General features: G+C 43.2%; 1 protein-coding gene across 6 annotated transcripts in view; it reads right to left on the bottom strand.

Moving 5' to 3' along the window:
* The window catches only part of RHOBTB1 (Rho related BTB domain containing 1), a 198,999-nt gene that overhangs the window by 11,576 nt on the left and 165,103 nt on the right, over positions 1-22,320 (bottom strand). For all 6 annotated transcript variants that reach the window (XM_027840640.1, XM_027840644.1, XM_027840641.1 and 3 more), the window contains 4 exons: positions 13,187-13,372; positions 7,397-8,370; positions 6,025-6,143; positions 1,181-1,331 (listed from right to left, as the gene is read on the bottom strand). In XM_027840640.1, coding sequence (XP_027696441.1) covers positions 1,181-1,331; positions 6,025-6,143; positions 7,397-8,370; positions 13,187-13,372 — 1,430 coding nt within the window. The remainder of the gene's footprint in view (positions 1-1,180; positions 1,332-6,024; positions 6,144-7,396; positions 8,371-13,186; positions 13,373-22,320) is intronic.

Here is a 22,320-nt window from a genome sequence, read left to right as displayed (position 1 = left end):
ATTGTTGTTCAGTCATTTTTCAGTCGTGTCTGACTCTTTGTGATCCCATTTGGGGTTTTCTTGGCAAAGATACTGGAGTGGTTTGCCATTTCCTTCTCTCCAACTCATTTTACAGAAATGGAAACTGAGGCAAACAGGGTTAAAGTGACTTGTCCAGGATCACACAACTAGTAAGTGTCTAAGGTCAGATTTGAACTCAGGAAGACAAGTCTTTCAGGCCCCAGCGCCTCACCCACTGTGCCACTTGGCTGCCCCAATACCTGGCATAGTGCCTGATAAATAGTAGGTGTGCAATCAAGATTTGTTGAATTGCATTTCCCTCCACATACATGCCTCCATCAACAATCCAACCCACATTCCATAATCTCAGAAGCAATTCAACCCACGTTCTGTGACCCCATTCCATGACCCCATAAATACTCTAACTCACACTCTATGACCCCATAAGGAATCCAGCCCACATTCCATCTACATTTTGTACCACTCTGTTCCACTCACGGACCTCTCAGACTCTCTTTAACCTGTTAGATGATCTGGTTTTGGGGGGCTGATGTGGCTGAACAATTCATTCCTCTGGGGCAAACTTGATAATAAACTTGCCTTCATCTTCACGAGAAACCGGGTCCTCGGTGGGGCCTGGGCTCCATCAGACTGAGGAGTGGCCTTTGAGACCCCAAGGCCACCTCTAGGACAATCTTCCAGGCCCAGAAGGATCCTGTTATACCCTGGGGATATCAGAAGGGACAGCTCTGGGCGGCTGAGGAAAGGGTGTTCCCGGCCTGGACATTCCAGGATTATGTGCGTTCACAATTATTTCAGTCCCTACTATAGCACCCTTTAGGGGAAAAGCCGAGAGGGAGTCAAATACTTATCTAGGAACTGAATTTTTGAAAATGTGCATTCTACTGAATGAAGGGAGCTTAAAAAAAGGATGAATGTTCCCTCCTTTCCCCGGTGTGTGTGTGTGTGTGGTGGGGCTGTGGGTGTACAATGTCACATAAGCTGTGTGTTCCTCGTCTTTTTTTTTTTAATAAGAGAAAGGTCACAGGGAAAATGATTATAAAATGTTAAGACCATAAAAAGGGAGAAAGGAAGAGTATACATCACACGTCAAGACTGCTAGAGTAGGGCTACTCTAGATGCCCCACCCTGCCCCGCCCAGGGGAGGCAGAAAGCTTACCTGCCAGAGCAACCAAGTGCGGCAGGCAGAATCTGTTTGCCAAGGCAATTAATTCAAGCGTGTCCAGGTCCAGGCAGGACGACAGCTGCTTGGTGTACAGGTAATCCAGCACGGCCTGCATCGACAGCTTGTTAATACTGGGCAAGGCCACCTGGAAAGACAAGGCAGAGGCTGAGGGCGTCCTTCCGCAGGGCCGGGCCCGGGCCCGCGCTGCTCGGCCCGACCGGCCGTCTGCCGGCAACACCCTGAAGTCTTACATGATTACTGCTTTGTTTTTAAAGATGAGACGTCTCTCCTGCAAACAGACGATGTCTCCAGGGACCCCAGGGACAAGTGCTACGGCCAAAGCAGGGTTGGACTGACTCTCCCTCATTTTACAGGAGAGGAAAACAAGTCCCAGAGGGACTGATACAGTGGAAAGTGGGCTCCGGGATCAGAGGACGCACGCTCAGATCTCATCTCGGGTGCATGACCTCGAATATCTTCTATAAAATGAGGAGGGTTAGCCTCTGAGATCCTTTCCAGTTCTAAATCTAGGCCTCCATGAATGCCGGATGTGGAGTCTGAGGACCTGGGCTCAAATCTCCATTCTTTTACCTACTGTCTTTGTGACCTTGGACGTGTCACCCAACATCTCTCGGTCTCAATTTTCTCATCTGCAAAATGGGGGAGAGAAATCAACTAGACGGTATAGAGGATCGCTTCCAGCTCTAAAAATCTGCGCGCCTTAGTCAGTCATCAAACATTCATTAAATGCCTACCACGATCCACCGTGGGGGATACAAAAGGATTAGATTTTATCAAACTTAACTGCAAAAACATCCCCCTTGAAACTTCAACGACGAGCTGAACTAAACTTTGGGGGTAAATCGGCACTTCTGAGAGCCCAGATTTGGAGCTGGAAGAGGCATGAGAGGTCACTCATTCCAGTCGCTGAGGGCTAAACAGAGGGAAGGGATGTGCCCGAGATCACCTAGGCAGAAAGAACTGGGATTCGAACCCAGGACCTCCACTGCCCATCCGGTGGTCTTCCCACCAGCGGCAGTTGTCCTGCATGACAGCAGAATCAGCCACCTCCCAGGGCAACCCAGCTGGGGAAGCAATCTTTCAAATGTTGCGTCTTTGTATGTTTTTGTTAGGAGCGTATCCTGGGACGTTTCTCCAAGAAAAATAAAGCGAATGTGTCCATCACGAAGAAGATGCTAAAATTACCTCAGCCGGCTCTCCCTTCTCCCCCATCTCACAGACTAAAACAAATCATTCCAGGCAACATGTGATGACAGACGCCAGCAAGGGGTGCTGCCCCATGCTCCCTTTGTCCCTGCTGGGCGCTGACGTCCGTCCGCCTGGGCCTGTGACCTGGCCTTTCCTCCGGGCTCCGTACAAATCTATCATCCTTCTGCCACGGTAAGCACCAGCGTCTTCCTCAGCTGCAGCAGGCAGGATGCGTGGCCCGCTATCGCAAGTGAGAAAAACTGAACTCCCTGTGGAACCCATTTCCTTCCCGGGATTGATTTTTCAAGGCTCTTGCTCCAGTTCCAAACTTTGGAATTAACTTGAAAAGCCCCAAGAAGCTATTTTTAGCATCTTTTAAGGAAAAAGTCCAGAGGGAGTCAAATACTTATCTAGGAATTGGATTTTTAAAATGTTCATTCTACTAAATGAAGGGAGCATTTGAAAAAAAAAAAAAACCAAAACAAACAAAACCAAAGGATGAATGTTCTCCAGGATACACCTGTCTCCTTTCCCCGGTGTGGTGGGGGGACTGTGGGTGCACAATGTCACATAAGCTGTGTGTTCCCTGTCTTTTTTTTTTTTTTAATAAGAGAAAGGTCACAGGGACAATCATTAAAGGCACTAAAATTTTAAGACCACAAAAAGGGAGAAAAGAAGACTATATATCACATGTCAAGACTGTACCATATTTTGCATATTCAAGTTCTGTTGTTTTATCATTTTAATTGCAAAGATCAACTCAGACTATTAGGCTCATAATCCAAAATGGTCTCACGTGAGTGAGCAAGCATTCCCCTCCAGAGCATTGCTTACTACAATCTGGGTATGTATTTTTAATGAATCCCGTGCTGAGTGCTTCTGGGGAGAGAATTATGCTTACTGCTACATTAAAAGTAATGAGAAAAATATAAGTGAAATACAGCATCTTCCAAGGTATTAAACAATTAAAAAAAATATTAAAAGCATACCAACAAGGACATTGTTTTCCCATTTAGTATTAGGTTAGCCCAATATCATTTGTAACAATGCTATGGAAAAATAGACTTTTAATTGTTTGTAAAAACTGTAGCCTCACCAGGAAATTCTGAAATAAAAATGATCTGGGATGAAGGGTAAGTCCACAGGTTGACTCACTACCCTCAATCAATCAAGGAGTCCTTCAGTGACTGCTCTGCCCTGCCTTCCCCTCCTCTGAAAATAGAAGCCTCACCTTTAACACATATACCTGCTCCTTTCCATTAAGTGAAGGCTCTGATTCTCACTATGCAATCTAGTCCTAGCAAATATTTCCTGGGGTAGTTTAGTTGGTATAACACTAAATCTGTCAATTATCTAGGGTCGCCATTTTCACTAAGTTGCCATTGACCCAACAATGAACACTAAGTAGATCTCCATTTATGTCTTCCTCTCTTTCAATGAAGTGTCTTTGGTAGCTTTGTCTGAGTCCTGAGTGTCTTTTGTCCTTGATGTTTTGTTCATTTCGCAATTATTTTGAATGGAATTTCTCATATTATCACTTACTCCTATTTTTTTGTTAGTTCTGTGTAAAAACACTCATGATTTTTTTTGTGGATTTATTTTGTATTTTGCTACTCAGCTGACTCAATCAATCAATCAATCAATCAATAAATATTTACTAAGGATCTCCTATGTGCCAGGTGTACAGAATATAAAAACAGAAGTAAAACAATCTCTTACTCTCAAAGAACATCATTCCACAGAAGGGCACAGTTTGTACATAGATATAGAAGTATACACGAAATGAAAATGAGGTGACTATAACAATAACAACAACAACAATAATAATAATAATAATTTTTTGGGTGGACTGAATCTATGGATTGTTTGAATTAGTTCCTTTACTGATTCTCTGAGGTTTGCTAAGGAAATTATTATGTCACTAGCAAAGAGTTATAATTCTTCGGAAGCAAGATGTTGCGAGAAGGATGTGACTTGGAAGATTCTCCTTATTCAGCCCCTCTACACTACAGCCTTCACAACTTTAAACTTTGCCCAGGGGACGGAGTCAATGGGACCACTACAGGGGAAGCAGGAAGGAAGAGTGAAGAAGGAGATCCAGAAAGTAAGAGAGAAAAATGGAATGTGGACATTCTTAATAACCCAGAATTTTCCAAATTGTGAAGCAAGAACCCTTAGAGGGCACGCGACCCTAGGGGAAGGAGAGAGGCAGAACAAAGCAATGGCCAAAGTTGTTACATATTGCCTGACCCAACCCCCACATAAGTGATCTACTTTTTTCATAAGAAAACAAAGTTCTAATCAAAAGTCAACAAAAGTGACTGACAGTGATGACATGGGAGGTCAAATTTGAGTGTGTGTGTGTGTGTTTTCTTCATCACCAGCACAGACTGGGTTATAAAAAGTGTGTGGGCACATGGATGTATGGGGGGGAAGAGGTACAATTTTTTGATATGGGGGGAAGCCCTGCTACATAAAGTTTAGAAACCACTGAAGTAAGCAAAGTAAATGCACTACAGTCACTGAACACACATGATTCAACCTGCCTTGCCTTCATGGTGATAAGGTGAATATATAATGGTGTGCTAGTTGTAGGGGTTTGGAGGTTTTGTCTTTTCATGGGGTAGTCTCTGCAAGAAGGTTCAAGAAAACCCTGAGCTTGAATCTTACCTGTGATAGTAAGGTAGTTGGATGACCAGAAGCAGGCCACTTAACTACTCCATGCTTCAGTTTCCCCATCTATGAAACGGGGATAATACTGTGCATAAGACCTACTTCACAGAATTATTATGGGGCTCAAATAAGAAAACGGATATTTTTGCAAAGGTTAAAGCACATTATAAATGTCAGTTATTATTATTATTGTTGTTGTTATTATTATTTGGGGGGAAGAAAACACTAATTAGTCAACAAACACATACAACTGGGCTCTATCTCCTTGGTTAAATGTTTGTTTTGGTCCTATCTTGTATCATCTTAATCTGAGGACTATCTCTGTCAGTTCTGAGAGGGATAAAAAGGATTAGCATTTGTGAAGTCAGCTCTGACGGCATTCCTTCCTAACTCCGTGCTTGACCTTGACCATCTTGGGCCCCTGCTTAGTCTCCCTGGCAGCCTCTGAAGGCTGGCCACTGACTCAACTGGCAGGCCCAGACTTTTCAGTAACGGAAGCACCAGAACACTTTCTGTTTTGTGTGCTGCTTTCTTGTTTTGGCATAAACTAAACTGTTCACATATTCAGGGTTCAGAGCTGGCCAGAATCTTAGAGGCTATCTAATGTCCTTCCCTTCTGCCTCTCCTCCTCTCAGCTTAGTCAAAGAGCCCTATGCACAAGTGACTGGTTTCTCCTCACTTTGAAAAGGGTTGTTATTTTTTTTGGGGGGGGGGTTCTATTTCAAGTCAAGTTGTCAGGTCAATAAACATTTGTGAAGTGCCAAAGTTTAATCCCTCTTCCACATGATAGCCTTTCAAACTCAAAATAAAGGAAGTATCCTCCCCATCACCCTACACCAAGTTTTTTCTCAGTTTCTTTTACCAATCCTCGTATGGCATGGTGTTCAGTCCTCTCATTCTCCTATAACTTGTAAAGAAATTATAATACAATTTTTTCTTTTATAATAGATATGTACCTCACTGTTGGCGCTTTCCACAAATGATCCTCCAAACATGGCGGCCATCCAATCACAGCTACAGATAAGCAGTGGTTTGTGGGCATTTATCACCCCATCATCCAATTTAAACGTCACATCTGCTTCGGGAATGAAGAAATAGAGTCCTAAGTCCACCTTATTGATGGATAGCTTAAACAAGAGGTTTCCCAACCTGTGATGGCTTTGCTATCCCTACTGTAGGATCATATATTCAGAGGTTTAGAGCTGAGAAAGACCTTCAGGGTCCTCTAGACAAATCCCCTCATTTTGTAGATAAGGAAACTGAGACCCAAGAGGGTAAGGTATTGCCTTAGGTCACAGAGGGAGGAAGTGGCAAAGCCAGGATTTGCAGTCTTCTAATTCCAAATCCAGCCCTTGAACAGCCACTCCAGGTTGTCTGCCATATTTACCGATTCTATTCCAAGTTCCCTCTCACCTGGGCCCATTATATTCTGTCACTTTTTAAAGACAAACATGCTAGGAGGGCCAAGTGATCAATGCTTAAAAATATAACTGAGCTTTGCCTATGAATACAGATTTCCATCAGAACCAAAACTGTGAACAGAAAACAAGGGGACAAGTTCAATATATTTGATTTATTTCCACTGAGTGTTTTATTTTTTTCTTTAAGGCTATTGGCCCATGTTAACTTGTGAGGCTATGGTCCACTCTGGTTGTCAAAAGTAAAATTCATCCAATAAACACTTCCTGATCTATATCACAAAGAGAGGTGGTGAAGGAAGTCATAAAATAAGGAACTCTGACCCCTGTCCTAAAAGGGCAGGTGCTAAAATCTATGTGTAAAAAAACAGTACGAAAACAACAATGAAGTAAAAAATACAAAATACGGTATCCTCCAGGGACCAACAAATCATTGAGCACCACCAGAAGGGTTAGGCGATACCTCCAGGAACCGTGGTACCAATGGTGGGTCTAAGGCATAAGTAGGGGAGAAAAAAAAAAGTGAGAAGAGGAAAGTGAGAAAGTTGGGCCAGGAAGAGAAGGGAAAGGAGAGCTAAAATGGAATGAAGGAGTGAGGGACGTAAAATAGGGAGTGGTAGAGTGACACCAACAGCTTTGTTCAGTGCCACCTCAATGGTACTAGCACTGCTGGGTTTTCCATTCCTGGTGAATATAAGTAGTGAGAGGAAAGAGGGATAGGTGAAGTAGAGAAAGAAAGCTTCACAGAAGGCTTTTTGGGGGTGAATTTTGAATAATGGCTGTGATTAACACACATGCCTGCCACAAAGGAACCTATTTTCTCATTTCCTTCTTGTCTAAGCCACTATTTCTAAAAAACATAAAAGAAGCCCACGAGACAACTACCTGGATTATCGTTGGACCCACTCACCTGAAAATGTCCCCTTGCTAAGGCATTCCTTTATCCGGTTGGCTTTCCTGACATGGAATGCCTTAGTGATCTCCTGATTCATGAAGGCCTCTTTGTTCATTATATTTTCCACCATCATTCGCAAATCAAATACCTCTAGGATCTCTGCAATCTGAGCCAGTCTCATCAGATCCTTTTCCTTTTCATCTAATTGCCCTGTATAAAGAAACTGAAGCAGGGTCCTAAAAGGACCCAACTGAAGGGAAGAGTCCATTCTGACCACGGTCACAGAACCTACTCTATTTGAAATAGGGTTGACTAGCATTTCTTTGTGCATGTCAATGAACCCTTTGCTCCATGTGGACAAGTCTCTGGTGGTTGGAGGGTGGTCCCCAGCTCCCAATTCTGGCTCTTTCAGCACACCCTCACTTTGGGATGTCCGGCCTTCAGAAGCTAATGGGACTGAGGCGGCCTCCACACTTTCTTCATCAGTATCAAGACTCAAAGTCCTTGTTGGAAAGTCCCAACTGGGCTTTTCTTTTTGACAAGTGCCTTCAACAAAACTGGGAGACTCTTCACATTCCATTAAAAAAAGATCATAAAATTTGGAAGAGGAGGTAGCAAGGTAAATCTTGTGTGCAAAAATATGCTTCTCATCCTTAAGGACAAACATAACGTCGGCACACAGCGGATTGTCCAATAAATAGGCAGCTTCGTTCATACCCGTGGTGGGACACTCTGGGATTTTGATAACTGGTGGAGGTGCTTTTGGAGGTAGAAATGGTGCCTGAAGTAAAGGTTTCTGGACCTTCTTCAAGTGGGATTTCCAGAACTGCAGGTGTCTTCGGGAAATCAGCGCCGCTCGGATTGCGTTGTCGAACACGTCCTTGATACCGAACTGGTCAAACACACTTGTTTCATAATATGGGATTCCAAGCTCCTTGGCAACTTCTCGGCCTCTCTCTGGTGGCAAAATGTCTCCTCGCTTTATAGGCCTGAAACAGAAAATTGAAATGGTGTAAGTAACCTCATTCTAAAAACAGAAAAAAGTAACCAGGGCAACCCAAGTATTATGCTGTGCAGTGATGGAGCCATTTTTTCCCCCATATAGCCCTGGAAAGATAATTTTTAAGTCATTACATAGTCTGAATTTTGATCAAATTAGCAAATGAAGTCAACAGGAATTTACAACCAGGGTCCGGTTAGCGTATACATTGGAGCCTGTGAAATGGTCTTATTATTTGAATTCTTATTGCATATTTCCATTGGGCTGGAAGCAATTATTAGATTTTACATATAATTTTAACTTTGAATAGTGAATTCGAATAAAGTGACCCCTTCATGGGGTCATGAATCCTTCATGAGATTCATTATTCACACTATTCAGGACCTGGTTGTATTAAAAGTTTTACTATGTGTCCTCTTCTCTGGGGACATAAATGCAAACAAAAAGAGAGAGTTAGGGAATATATCTCCTATCTACCTCGGCACTAACTGCCCCCTATAACATCATTTTACCTAGTAGCCTATTTTCAAGTGATCAGCTGGGGCACACCTACACCATCCAGTAACCCTGCTGGCTTTACTATTTAATGTTACATCAAGGAATGAGCAAAAAAAGTATTCATTAAGTCCTGCCTATGTGCCAAGCAATGTGCTAAGCTCTGGGGATACAAACAGAAAGAAGCCAGCTAATCTTTGCTTTCAAGAAGCTCACACTTTAATTAGGAGAGACAATACATAAAAGGAAGCTCATGGACAGGGCAGATGGACAGGCCTTGGCATCCTGACAGTGCAGGAGGGAAGGCCCTGGATTCTTAGACTCTATCATTACGTCAGATGCCAGGGCTTCTGCAGTGCAGAGTAAACACACACTAAGGCCTGGCGATCCTCCATCTCAGGATTGGAATACCGCTGTTGACTCCATCTCATTGAAGCTACATAAGTAGTCAAGCAGCCTGGATAGGTTTTAGGTGGCCCCTGTTTGGGAAGGGCCAAAGAGGGAACCTAAGTATTTATACCTTGATTCCCCAATTACAGCATAATTTGCTTGCAATAAGGACATTACATTACTTGTTACATCCAGTGCATTTTCAATAAATATTTGTTGATTTATGTCTATGATACCTGAACACAAGTAAAACTGTGCTACACACACACACACACACACACACACACAAACATACTACACATATGTATGAGGTGTCTAAAAAAGCCTTAATGCACTCTGAGGCTGTGAAAGTTGTATAGCCCTTTACACTAGTGAGTCCTTTCTTTGTGAGGGTTGGACCAGATGGCTGCTGGGGTCTGTTCTTTCTCCCAAATTTGGGGACTCTGTGACTGCTGTGCTTTATAGCTTAAAGACAACTTTTTCATACCCTATTTTGTCTGACCTTTATAAAAATTCTATGGGACAAGTAGGATAAGTAGTATTATTCCTATTTTCTGGAAAAGGAGATTGAGACTCGGAAAGGTGATGGAGTTACCCAAGGTCACATAGTAAGTAGCAGAGCCGAGACTTGAATCCAGGTTCTCTAATGCCGTGCCCATAGCTTTTTCTCCCACAATGCCACATCGCCTCCTGTACACAAATTATTTAATCTCCCAGGTCCAAAGTTTTTTCGTGCAATTAAAAAAAATTATTGATATAGTTTGTTTTCACATCACTTAAATTTCTCCCCCTCCTCTTCCCAGAAAGCCATCTCAAATAACAAAGAATTTTTTTTAAAGAAGAGGAAGAGAAAATAATGGTCAAAACTGATCAAAAAAGTGAAAAAGACATGCAATAATTCACACCTTCCCCTACATCTGCCCCTCCCCCATCTCCCACCTCTGCAAAGGGGTGGGTTGGGACCACCTCCTTATATCTCTTCCTGGGGCCATAGCTACACTTTGCAATTTGGCAACATTTACTTTTGATTGTTTTGTGATATTTGGTCTTTCCATTTAAATTGTCATCATTATGTATATCACAATTTGAGAATAAACAAAGGATGATACAATCATAGAATCGGATGGGGGCTCTCGTGGCCATCTGGCCCAGCTCATATCAGGAAGTAAGACCCATGTCAACACACTCAACAAATATCTATCCAGCTTCTCCTTAAAGGCCTCATATTAGAGAGAACTTGTCCCTTTCCAAGGTGGCCTATTGCACTTTGGGAGAGCTCTCACTAGGAGGAAGTCTCAACTGCCTCTCAGCACTTTCAAACACTGTTCTACTTCTGCTCCTTGAGACGTAACAGAACAAAGCTAAGCCCTTCTCCACCTGACATCTTTCCAACTACCTAAAGACCTCAGTCTGAGTCTTTTGTTCTTCAGGGTAACATCCCTAGTTCCTTCAATGGATGCTCATGATGTGGGGGCTATTCACTAGCCTCAGTGCCCTCTTGTGAATTTGTGAATTCTCCCCAGCTTGCCTATGTCCTCTCTAACCACAAAACTCCAGATGTGGTCTGACGAAGGTTGGCCATTCTTGGGCAGATTGTTCTTTTATTCAGTTTCCCACTCTATCCCAGGCCATTGCTAGTCAACCTGATCTATATCTTGCCATCGGACCTGGACGGCTCTGGAGGAGAGAGCGAGGCTGGTGACTTTGCACAACCCTGCCTCACTGAAATCCAATTCACTTGCATGTCATGACAGCACCTTCCTGATGTCATGGTCTTCTTTGAGAACAATGGACAAACAACAAGCTGTGGTGAGAACCAGATGAGATCATCCACATCAATGGACTTTCAAGGGCATAAAACATCAGAATGTAGAGCATCAGAATTATTATTGAAAACATTATTTGTTGCCATGGTTGTGTTTCTGAGAGCTATCAAAGACACGAGCAGATTACCAAGATTTTTATCAGTCTTTCTGTGTATTCCCCATTAGACTTGAGCTCCTTGAGGTCAGAGACCATGTCTTTGATTCTCCTTCAGTCTCCAGTACTTAGCCCAGTGCCTGGCGCGTTGCAGGCACTTGACAAAGGCTCGTTGACTGCTGACTATGAAGACACGCTTCATGATTGTTGATCAGCTCATAAGAGAAGCCTTAAATGTGGACCAGCCTGTTCCCTCCAGCTCTACGTTGCATGATCTGGTGATATTTTGCCTTTCTCATCAGAAGCGTGTACAACTGATAAATGTAATATTTTACATACATTTTGGCACATTTTACAAATGTCAAATGAAAATTATTCATAGCTATAAGATCATAATTCAATTTATCATTGAGGCATTTTGGTGTTTTTTATACAGTCAAGCTTAGAAGAAAAGATGTGTGAAACCATATAGAGGCAAGGAGCAGTGTATGTGTGCACGTATGTGTATGCGGTGTGTTGTCTGTGTATGTTCGCTTGAATCAATTTCACCCAAAAAGTTTCTAAAAAGGAAAAAAAAAACTTAATAAATAAATTTCCACTCATGTCTGATGAAGCTAGAGTCTTCAGTTGACAGTTGGGATTACTAGACTTATAGCTGCAAAAACACAACAACAAAAGTTTACAAAGATCCTGAAGGGCAGAGAAAAGATCTGATTCATCTTTAATACTGTCCTTTGAAAAACTGACAGTCCTTGCCTTGGAAAAATGTGAAGCTGTTTTTCTAGAAATTATGAAAAAATTTTCTTTTGGAAAATTTTTTTACTTTATTCTGAACTTCATAAATACCAAATAAAATGAAAACTTATGTGTTCATTGTAGAACAGACTAAGAGGATTGTCTATGACAGTGTTAATCTCAATTTTGTATGGCTTGCTTTTCTTTTAAAATATAGAATAAATTCAGCGTGTAACTTTCAAAGATATCCTGGTCATCTGTATTCCCTTTTGGCCTGCAGGCTCTTCTGGGCATTAAAAAATACTTGAATGACCCTCTTTTCACTCTTTTTTGCTTTTTTCTCTTTCCCCTTTCACAATTTTAAATATTAATAAAACAAAGGCCATTTCCAAGACATTTGGGATATTATCATATTTATAGCCAAAAGGCAAAAAAAATCTCATAATAAAATTTCATTTTGTAGCATTTTCATAAATAGCTCCTAAAATACTTTTTAGTCAGCATTCCCCTTCCTCCCCTCCACGATTATAGAAAGAAGTTTAAGGTCAAGGCCAGGCAATATTAGCCTGACAGCTAATTACTGCCAGTAACCATGTCCAGGAAAATCAGGCATTTCTAACAAGGCATCTTGAAGTGTCTTTGATATATAGATTTCTGGGATTGGTTGGTCAGTTACATCATTGTGCTAAGAAGGCCAAGGTCTCAGGGTCCTCCAGGGGATCCCATTACGTTTCTATAAGAGAAAAACAAAATCAATCTTATGTGCCATTGCATGAGCTCGCCTGGCAAGCCACCTTGTAAAAAGGCCACTAGGTGGCGCAATGGATAGAGCACCAAGTCTAGAGTCAGGAAGACCTGAATTCAAGTCTCATTTTAGTCACTTACTAGCTTGTGTCTCTGAGCAAGTCATTTAACCTGTTTGCCTCAGCTTTCCCATCTGTAAAATGGGGGTAATAATGGCATCTACCTCTTAGGGTTGAAGATCGAATGAGCACTCATCACAGTGCCTGGCACACAGCAGCTACTATATAAAAATGCTAGCTATAATAACAGTGATGATGATGATGATGATGATGATGATGATGATATGTGTGCCACTGTCACAAGAGAAATAGCAGGAGTTTGGGTGATCTGCTGAACACTCTCCTTACCACTACTAGAAGCCCAACTTAAAGCCTGTACCTAGCTAATGAGGAGAGGTCAGTCCCACCGTATTCTTCAAAGAAGGCTAGGAAGCCTTGGCTGCTGGGCATACCAGCCCTTACCTGGCTAATGGGCGTCGGGCTCGATTGACGGCTTCGAGATCAGCATAGCGGAGGTCTAGCTGGCAGCCGACAAGAATGACCGGGGTGCGAGGGCAGAAATGCTTGATCTCTTGGTACCACATGGTTTTCACATGATTTAGGGAGTTGGGATTAGCAATCGAAAAACAGAGCACCACAACATCAGACCTGCAAGGAAACCACAAAAGAAATGCCAATGATATTTGCTTCCTCGGAGCATTTCGATCACTCCACTGGAGTTTCATGTATTCTTTCCACACACCTCATGCTACATGAATGAGAGTTTTTTTTTTTTTAAAGGAAAGAGAATGTGGCAGGGGGAAGAGACTTCTTGGAGTCATGCAAACACACAATCATCATAAGCCCTCCATATTCCACTGCCACAAAAGCCCAAGGCCTCTCTTCCATACTGCCCTGGAGAGCCTACAGACATCAACAGGCTTAGAATAGTGCGCTATACAACAAAGAGTGATTTGGACTTAGCCATAACATCAGAACATGCTAAACTATTTCTGTTCATAAGAAACAGTTTCATCATAACCTCTGCCCCACAAAACAGAACCTTGCACAGCAATAACACCCAAACTCCCATTAATGTCCACCAGCTGAAACATAAATATGAAATGGAATCTACCAATTGGGTAAAGCAAGCAGCCTGGAATGTTACTGAAAATATCTGCTCTCTCTGGTGACAGGAAGCAAACAGAAAGATTTACAACACTCCCCCCAGATACACACAGAGGGAGAGTATACATCTTTTATAAATGAAAAAAATTCAACAAAAGTTGTAGGAGAGCTGATTCCTAACTGTATGCAGGACAAAGGAAATACTAGTTGAAGTACAAGTAGCCAGGAGACAGGTTGATGGGTAAGACAGAAGGCAGCATGTTGTTTTGTGACCAGACAGACTTGCATTCAAATCCTGCCTGTCACCAGCTGTGTAACCATGGGCAGGTGAGTTAAGCTCTGTTTCCTCATCTGTACAATAAACCTACCTCACCAGGGTGCTGTGAGCTCAAATGATACATTGTATGGGACGCACTTTGCAAATTGTAAAACACTATAGAAATGCCACCTATGTTCATTTATTAAGTGTATAATGCAAGCTACCTTTATTAATAAAAGAGCCTTGCTCTTGCTAAAAAAGCATTGGGTATGAAAAAACTGTAAGAACTGGCCAACAATCCTAATATAGAACTTCCTTCCTTTCTTTCTTTCTTTCTTCCTTCCTTCCTTCCTCCCTCTCTCCCTCCTTCCTTCTTTCCTTCCTTCCTTGCTCTCATCCTCCCTCCCTCTCTTCCCTTCCTACCTACCTTCCTTCTTTCCTCCCTCTCTCTCTCTTTTTCCTTCTCATAATAAATCACCATCTTGGTAGAGAACTACTCCTAGGTATTCTAACTGTGACTACATTCACAAGCTACCCATGAAAAAGGTTACTGATGAATGGGGGCCTTTCAAAGTCACAGAGGCAGAAGAGATAACAGGAAGGCTTTGGTTCTTCTCCCAAAATTAGCCCTGAGGGGCACAAATAGCAAGGGGTTAAGCTCACAATAAACAGCTTATCTCTGCTTTATCTGCTTCTGATTTTCTGACAGATCAGTCTGTTTCCAAGGGATAGTGTGCTTGAATGGACAGTGTGCTGAACTAAGGAGTCAGAAAGATCCGAGTTTGAATCCCATCTGAGATACTGTGTCCCTGGGCAAGCCATTTAAACTTCTCTCAATCTGTTTCCCCATATGAAATAGGGATAACAGCAGCAGCCCCTACCTAACAGTGTTTTATGAGGATTAGATGAGACAGAGTATGTAAAGCACTCTGCCAACCTTAAACCGATGCGTCAATGCCATCATTATTATTACTTATGTAGCAAATAGAATCACACATAGGAATCCAAGTCCTGTTCTTTTCAGTTAGGCAGTATCATCTCTCCAAGTCAGTGGAGACAAACACATTTGGACACTCCCTCCCTCCACACCCCACCACCTTTCCTCTTGAAATCACTTGGTATTTACTCGGAGGTGTATACGTCCTATCTCCCAGTAGAATGTAAACTCGTTGAAGGTAGGCACTGTTCAGATTTTTGTCTGTGCATCCTCAGCTCCTAGGATGATGCCTGGCACAGAGGAGGTGCTTAATAAATGTTGAATTACTGAATTGATGTAGCAGGGCATAAAATTCTTCAAAGTATTCACACAGGAATAAGTAACTTAGGGGGTCCTTGCATTAAATATAATATATGATATCTGCCTCTAACTTAATAGCAAAGGAAAATTGCATCAATTCATAGCAAACATACAGAAAAAGATCCTGTTTATATTAAAAGAATTCTGATCTTAATGAAACTATTAGCCTGCATGGGTTGGGATGTCCTTGAAAGTGAGGCTGAAATATGGGTGGTCTGTGATAGTAGACAGAAGCTTCAAGGTCACTAGAAATCAGCAAAGGATGGAGTGAGGCCAAAAAGCCCAGGGGAAGGCATGTTCTTTGGGCCCTTGCATTTATCAAATAGCACCTTATGATTCAGACATTTGGTCATCAATTTTTCTGCCCAACAGCATCAACATTTCCTGGAACACAGCCCAAAGCACTTTCCACTAATCACTCATTAGTCTCTGAGATTTTCTATGGCCCCAGGCTCTATTTATATCAGCTAGCCAGGCCTCTGCTGGTTGTGGTTCAACCAGATCATCAAATAAAAGAAGAATGTATTGTGGAAGGTCTGAGGCTTTACGACAAAGTCTCTGTGTCTGCGTTGAAGGGAAATGATCAGGAATGTGCCCAGTTCTGCCGTGTGGCTCTCTCTAATTGGCCTTCCCAGGAGCCCGGTGAAGGCACGTCAATGGCACTCACAAAGGAAAACGGTCTCGGTGGCGTAATTCGCCTCCCTAAGGTGGAGCCGAGACAGCGCTGTGATCGAACGTGATGCTGCTACATGTGAGGACTAGAAATCAGTGATGGACCAGTTGCCAAGGCAACCCTTGGAACACTTGTATCCCTGAACACACACTCAGTCCTCTCCAGATGACCGACAGAGACAAGACCTTGGGGACAGAGAGAATGCAATCTACTTAGAATCTCCGCACAATGTTTGCACACCAGGCCAAGTCTTTGGGGGAATGACTTTTTTTTTTAATTTCTGTTTCACAAAAATTTAAGTGTAAGAAATGTTTTGGGACAGGTGACTCAATGTCAAACCCTGGAGAATTTTTCTCTGTAGGAAAAGGTGACCGAAGGCTCGTCCTGAGTAACATAGCTTCCTCAAAACTAAAATAGCTTATTGATTCAAACATCTATTGGTGTCTTCTGAAAGGTTTGTCCTTTTCCCCCCTTCACATTATGGTACTCAGTGGATTGGCCTACTTATCAAACCCCAGAATGATCACCAAACCCACTGGCTTAAGCCTTTTCTCTCCCCACACTTCCCATTTCGCAGAGTACTGTGAGGGCCTTTTTTTCTTAAATAAAGGAAACATGCTCATCATTCTATATACTATTTTCTGGTATATAAGTAAGGATACAAGGATACTGATGCAGGAACAGGCCAACAGAGAGCTCGTGCTCTGGCAAAATCACCTCTGTCTTCACATCTCTCTATCAATCTCTGCCTTCATTCTGTTGGCATAAACGCCAATCTATACAAGCAAGGAACTATTTTGGGAACACCAGTCTGGATTCCAAGCCAGTTTTTCTATCTCTAGTCCAAGAAAGCACAGGACCTGCAGCTAAGAATATCTCTAGGCAGAACTCCAAGCAACGAGTGATATTCAATAACTTTTAATCAAAACACACATTCCGTGCAGAGATTGCTCAGTGTCTGACACCAGGCTTTCTTCAGAAATGCTGGTTCCGGGAATGAAAAAAGGGCATTTGCTCGTATTCTCTTGTCTTCTTGCAGTACAGCAAGGTGGACGTGCAGTTGGGCTCAAAGGTGAATTCCTACCTCCCCCTTCTCTTGACTACCTGGGTGATCCAGACAAAGCTGCTCTAGCTTTCTGAGCCTCGGTTTCTTCATCTGTCAAATGAGCATTATATAGACTCAATCTCACAGTGTTATTGTGAGGATTAAGTGTGAGATAATGAGTATAAAACATCTTGCAAAATGACAACTATTATTCAAATAAATTATTACTTAGTATCGTCCTAGCTTGTATGCATTTTTAATTTGGAGTTTATCTAAAAATCAGTGGCAGACATGGCAGGAGGTGGGGTGAATGGGGGGAAATGAGAAAAACTCTACAAATATTTGGCAGAGGAGCTGATCTAGAAATAAATAGTGCGAAGATTCCAAGGACAGTCTTAGTTGGGAAGAAGGGACTTCCACAAGGTCTTCAAGCGTTTCCCAACTCTCACATCTGTGTTTCACTGGAGAGCAAAAGAAGGCAGGAAGGGGGAAGCGAAATTCTGCCTGAGACAGTAAAATGCACTTTGTTGTTATGGTTGTTCAGTCACGTCTCCGTGACCCCATTTGGGGTTTTCTTGGCAAAGACACTGGAGTGGTTTGCCATTTCCTTTTCCAACTCAATTTACAGATGAGGAAACTGAGGCAAACCGGGTGAAGTGACTTGCCCAGGATCACACAGCTAGTAAGTATCTTGAGACTGGTTTTGAACTCAGGTCTTCCTGACTCCAGGTCTGATGGTCCACCTAGCTTCCAAAATGCACTTCAGTCTATCCAGTCCAACAAACATTGATTAAATGTCTACTGTGTGTCAGGTACTGTGGGCATTAAAGACAAACTGCATTTCCTGCCCTCGAGAAGCTTATATTCTACTGGGAGGATGTAAATGAGCACAGGCAAACCTCTCTAAGACAAGCTCACACCTTGTTGTTGCTGTGCCAAAGACAGCTCCAAATTTTTGGAGTTTGTAGGCTTGGGATTGGAAAAGGCCTCAGAGACCTCCTGGTCCTACCACATCTGAACGAGACATTAAGTCTCTCAATCTAGGCGTTTTCACTAGGTGTCCTCCAAGCCCCAAATTCTGTCCCTTCTTCCCCTGGCTTCTTCTTCTCCCTGAAGGCTTTCCTAGGCCCCCTTAACACAAGAAGCTTTTCATCGTTGATTATCTCTGATTTATCCTGGCTAGATCTAATTTGTCCATAGTTGTCTTCCCTCATTAGACTGGGAGCTCCCTGAGAGCAGGGACTGGTTTTATTTTTAGCCTTTATAATCCCAGCACTTAACACTGTGCCAAGCACATAGCGGGTGCTTAATAAATGCTTTATGCCTGACAAAAACACACCTGATGACATCTCCAATAAATGCTCATCCTCTTGCTTTGGGTAAAACATGATTTTTATGTTCCATGGGGGAGTGGGAGATGTTCCCATAAAAGGTTTAAGAGGGGCACTTTTCCATCCAAGAAATCTCTGAGAATAGTTTAGATTAGTTAAGTCTGAAGCAATTCCAATCTCAGTGAAAGAATAAAGGGTGGCGGGGCGGGGGGATGAAAAGAAAAGAAGAGAAGTTTCTCTTATTGCTGAGTCAGTGGGGATGAGGACCGGACAGAATTTTTAAATGGCAGGCATTATTCAAGAAACTTGTTTCATTTGCGTCAATTTTTCTTCAGGGGTGAAACCTAAAACACCCCCCAGACTCCAAGCATTCCTTTATCTTTAACTAGTCCATACAAGGAACAACAGGGGCAGAGTTCATATGGGAAATATCAGCAAAGCAACGGGGAAGACATAAGGCCCGACCAGGTCTGCAGGGAGAGCTAGGCCCAAATGCTGTTGGAGGTTGGGGAAAAAAAGTGAAAAGCTTCCTGTTACCCACATTTCTTGTCCTGAGCCAGACTTAGAGCAGCAAATGCCACAAACCCACAAAAAATTGTCTTTAGAATGTCTCCAGCCAAATTTAGCAGACTGGGCAGGGAGAGTTCATAGAAGGCTCCAAACGCTGAGATGTTTCTCCTGTCTAAAACATCAAACCCAGTCTCTGAAGAAGTGTTTGGAAAAATGAATTAGCAAATCACCCGTCACAAGCCAAATTAGGTGCTAGGGATAAATTTTCCTCCATTTTTTTCTTTGCCTCAAGACTGTTCTTCATCCTGCCCAGCCCATCCCTCTTTCTCTTTACTGTAGCAGAGAAGGGGTCTCAGTTTCCTCATCTGAAAAATGAGGGCGCCGGGCCAGACGACCCCTCTGGGTCCTTCTAGTTCTAAATTATATGACTTGTCCTGCACTTAGGCCAAATTCCTCTCTGAGTGACCTTAAGCAAGCTGCTTAACCTCAGTGAGTCTCAATCCCCTCATCTGTAAAATGAGGGCGCTGGGTCAGATGACCCTGATGATCCTTCCAGTTCTAATTCTGACTTATGAGCCACATGGATCAACAGTCATCTGCTTGGAGATCTCCACCAGAAGGGGTGGAGAGTTGCAAGAGGGAGGACAGGGAATGGGACAGCCCGTGAACCCAGGAGGGCAAACCCTATACCCTCTTCAGCCTAACCTCAGTAGGCTTTGAGTCAAGGCTGGATCATCCCATCTCGGCTCTCTAAACAATGATTACTCTATATACTGCTTAATTGTGGGGCCAGATGGCCATACCAAGAGCTGATTGGGTCTGTTGCTAGACCACATATGGCTACCGAGGGTGAGACAGCAACTACGCTGTCTCGTTGCTCAGAAACGTGTCCTTTGCTCATTGCCCCGTCTTTGTTCCCTCATGCCTTTTCACCTCAGTGAGCTACAACACCATGGCTTCCCATCTAAGAATAATGGACTGAGAGTTCTCGTCACTGGTGTCATTCCAAGACAGTCTGAATTCCAACCATTGACTCTGCTCTTCGGCTCTGGCACCCAGTCCTCCTCTGCCCAACGCTGGCCATGGCACGCTGTGTTCGACAATGTTCAAAATTCTTCCTAGCAGGATCCCTCCTTCCATGCACCCTATCTAACAGTGTGAGACCAAACAATCAAATCCACATAGCGCCGAACAGCACAGAGCCTGGCACAGGAGGGGGATGCGTTACACGGGAGCTTGGTCTTGGGTTGTTGTTGGTATTTTAGTAGGGAGCAGCCACTGTGGGATGAGATGGGAAGGGTTTGGTCAGTGAGGGCAAGCATAACAAGTGACCTGCAGATGGCTGGCTGGGGCAGTCCACACTCATGATGGATGAAAAGCCCTGTTGGGGACAGCCTGGCGGGGGTGCCGCAGGGAATCCGAGTAAGGCAGGTAAGACCATGCAGCGGCCTGGCTGTGGGCAGGAGAAATCATGACCACACGTTACCAAGAGCAGGGAGGCTTCTTAAGTACAGATGTTAAGTGAGGGAAACTGTCAAAACACCCTGAAATATATCCAGATTAGGGAGCGATTAGCATGCAGAACTTTCTCTTTTCCCAAGGTCCCTATCTGCATGTTTAGTAGGAAGCAACATTTAAAAATGCGGATTAAATTATCATCTTTTCCCTGCAAACATGGGATGGGGATATTCTTAAAAAATGGAAGCAGGGCCATTCATCAATTTCACACCAAAGGTACCTAACACTGGCCTGGAATACAGCACTCATGGTTTCATTATTCTGAGATGGGACCCATAGGTTTCAGGCTGTCAGAGTGGTTCATGACACAAAGAAGGTTAAGGACCCCTGTTCTTAAGGTTTTTTTCCAATTAAAAAAAAAAAAACTTTTCAGTGACTATACTAGTGTAATAGCCCAACATCATGGGAGTATGAGTCTGACCAGAGAGGGCTGATGGGAAAATCCCCAAGAAAATCAGCTGTGACTCATTTTATGGGTCAAAGCTCAAGGGAGGTAATATGTGGGCTGCTTCAGGTATTTTCCTGCCACTCTTCCTGGTCTGCCACCCTTTGAACACAAACATGGGCAACCTATTCAAATATCCAATTATGAGTCAAAGAATCAAAGAACCCCATCATTTAGAAGGACCTCAGCCATCATTCAGTCCAACCCAAAGCTGCAAAAGAATCTTTCTGTCCGCCTGCCTGATGCACGGGCATCCAGTCTTGCTTGAAGATTTCCTGAAGGCAACCCCTGCCTCCCAAGCCCGCCCATTCTGCTCCTGGGTGGCTCTAATTGTCAGGAAGTTCTCCCCGATGTCCAGTCTAAATTGGCCTCTGCAAGTTTTGTTCACCCTTCCTGGTTCCTCTCTCTCTCTGGGCAGAGGTCTGTTCCCTATACGATACTGTCTAGCCATAATATGAGAGCATAACCTCTTTGGAAACAGAAATCAGGAAAATAAATGAAGAATCATAAGATGGAAAGGCCAATTTCTGAAAATAAATGCTCATTCTTGCCTCACTTCCTTCCCCCCTAGATCCCTGCTGGTCACCCCAGATCAGTATATGCAATGATGTTTCATTTACCGTTGGTAACAGTATCTTCTTGAAGGGAAGGCACGACTGTACTGGGGACTCAGCCAGAATAAAGACTGAGGTGCTTCGCCTGTGACTGTGTGCACAAGTCTATCAGTTAACTTCCAAAAGAAAGAGATAGACTACACTTCATCCGAGTCTGGCCAGGCCCCCACAACCATTGCCCTTACCTTTGGAAGACAGCTCAAGTGATTTGCTCAATATTATTCAATACAGACAGGCACAAAAGAAACTTAACCAGTATCATAAGCTACAGAGACAGACACGAGAATGATGAAACCCTTAACTGGATCAAGACAGTCTGGACCCATAAACCAGGAATCTTTTTAGTCGAGGACTAAAATAAACCAGCTGGGGTAACTACATCTTTCAGGCTCTCCCCTTGCCCCCCCCCCCAAGGGTGGAATGGGGAGGGGAGACCTGTGATTTCAGTGGCATGGCAAGTCCCTCCACCCACATAGACCGGTGACTCAACTCTATGTCTAGTCTTAACAGAGCTGTCCTTGGCACTGAGATGGTTAAGTGACATTCACTTTCACACTGTGAATGTGCCAGAGGCAAGCCTTGAACCCAGATCATCTTTTCTCCATGGCTGGCCCTTGATCTACTGTGTCATGGGGTTTCTCAAGAATGCCACTAAGCCTGAAAATGAAATCCACAGGAATCAGATGGTTACTTCTCCAGGTTCTGTCTGCTAAAGTGATACATGAGAAGGGATGGATGGTCAACATTTCTGCAAGCTGATAATGTTTTGGAAACTGTCTTCAAGGATGGATTAACCC

This window comes from Vombatus ursinus, unplaced genomic scaffold, assembly GCF_900497805.2.
Source record: "Vombatus ursinus unplaced genomic scaffold, bare-nosed wombat genome assembly UNPS02014847.1, whole genome shotgun sequence".
In the NCBI taxonomy this organism is placed as follows: Eukaryota; Metazoa; Chordata; class Mammalia; order Diprotodontia; family Vombatidae; genus Vombatus; species Vombatus ursinus.
Note: the sequence above shows the minus strand (reverse complement) of the source record. Positions and strands in the feature narration are given on the sequence as shown.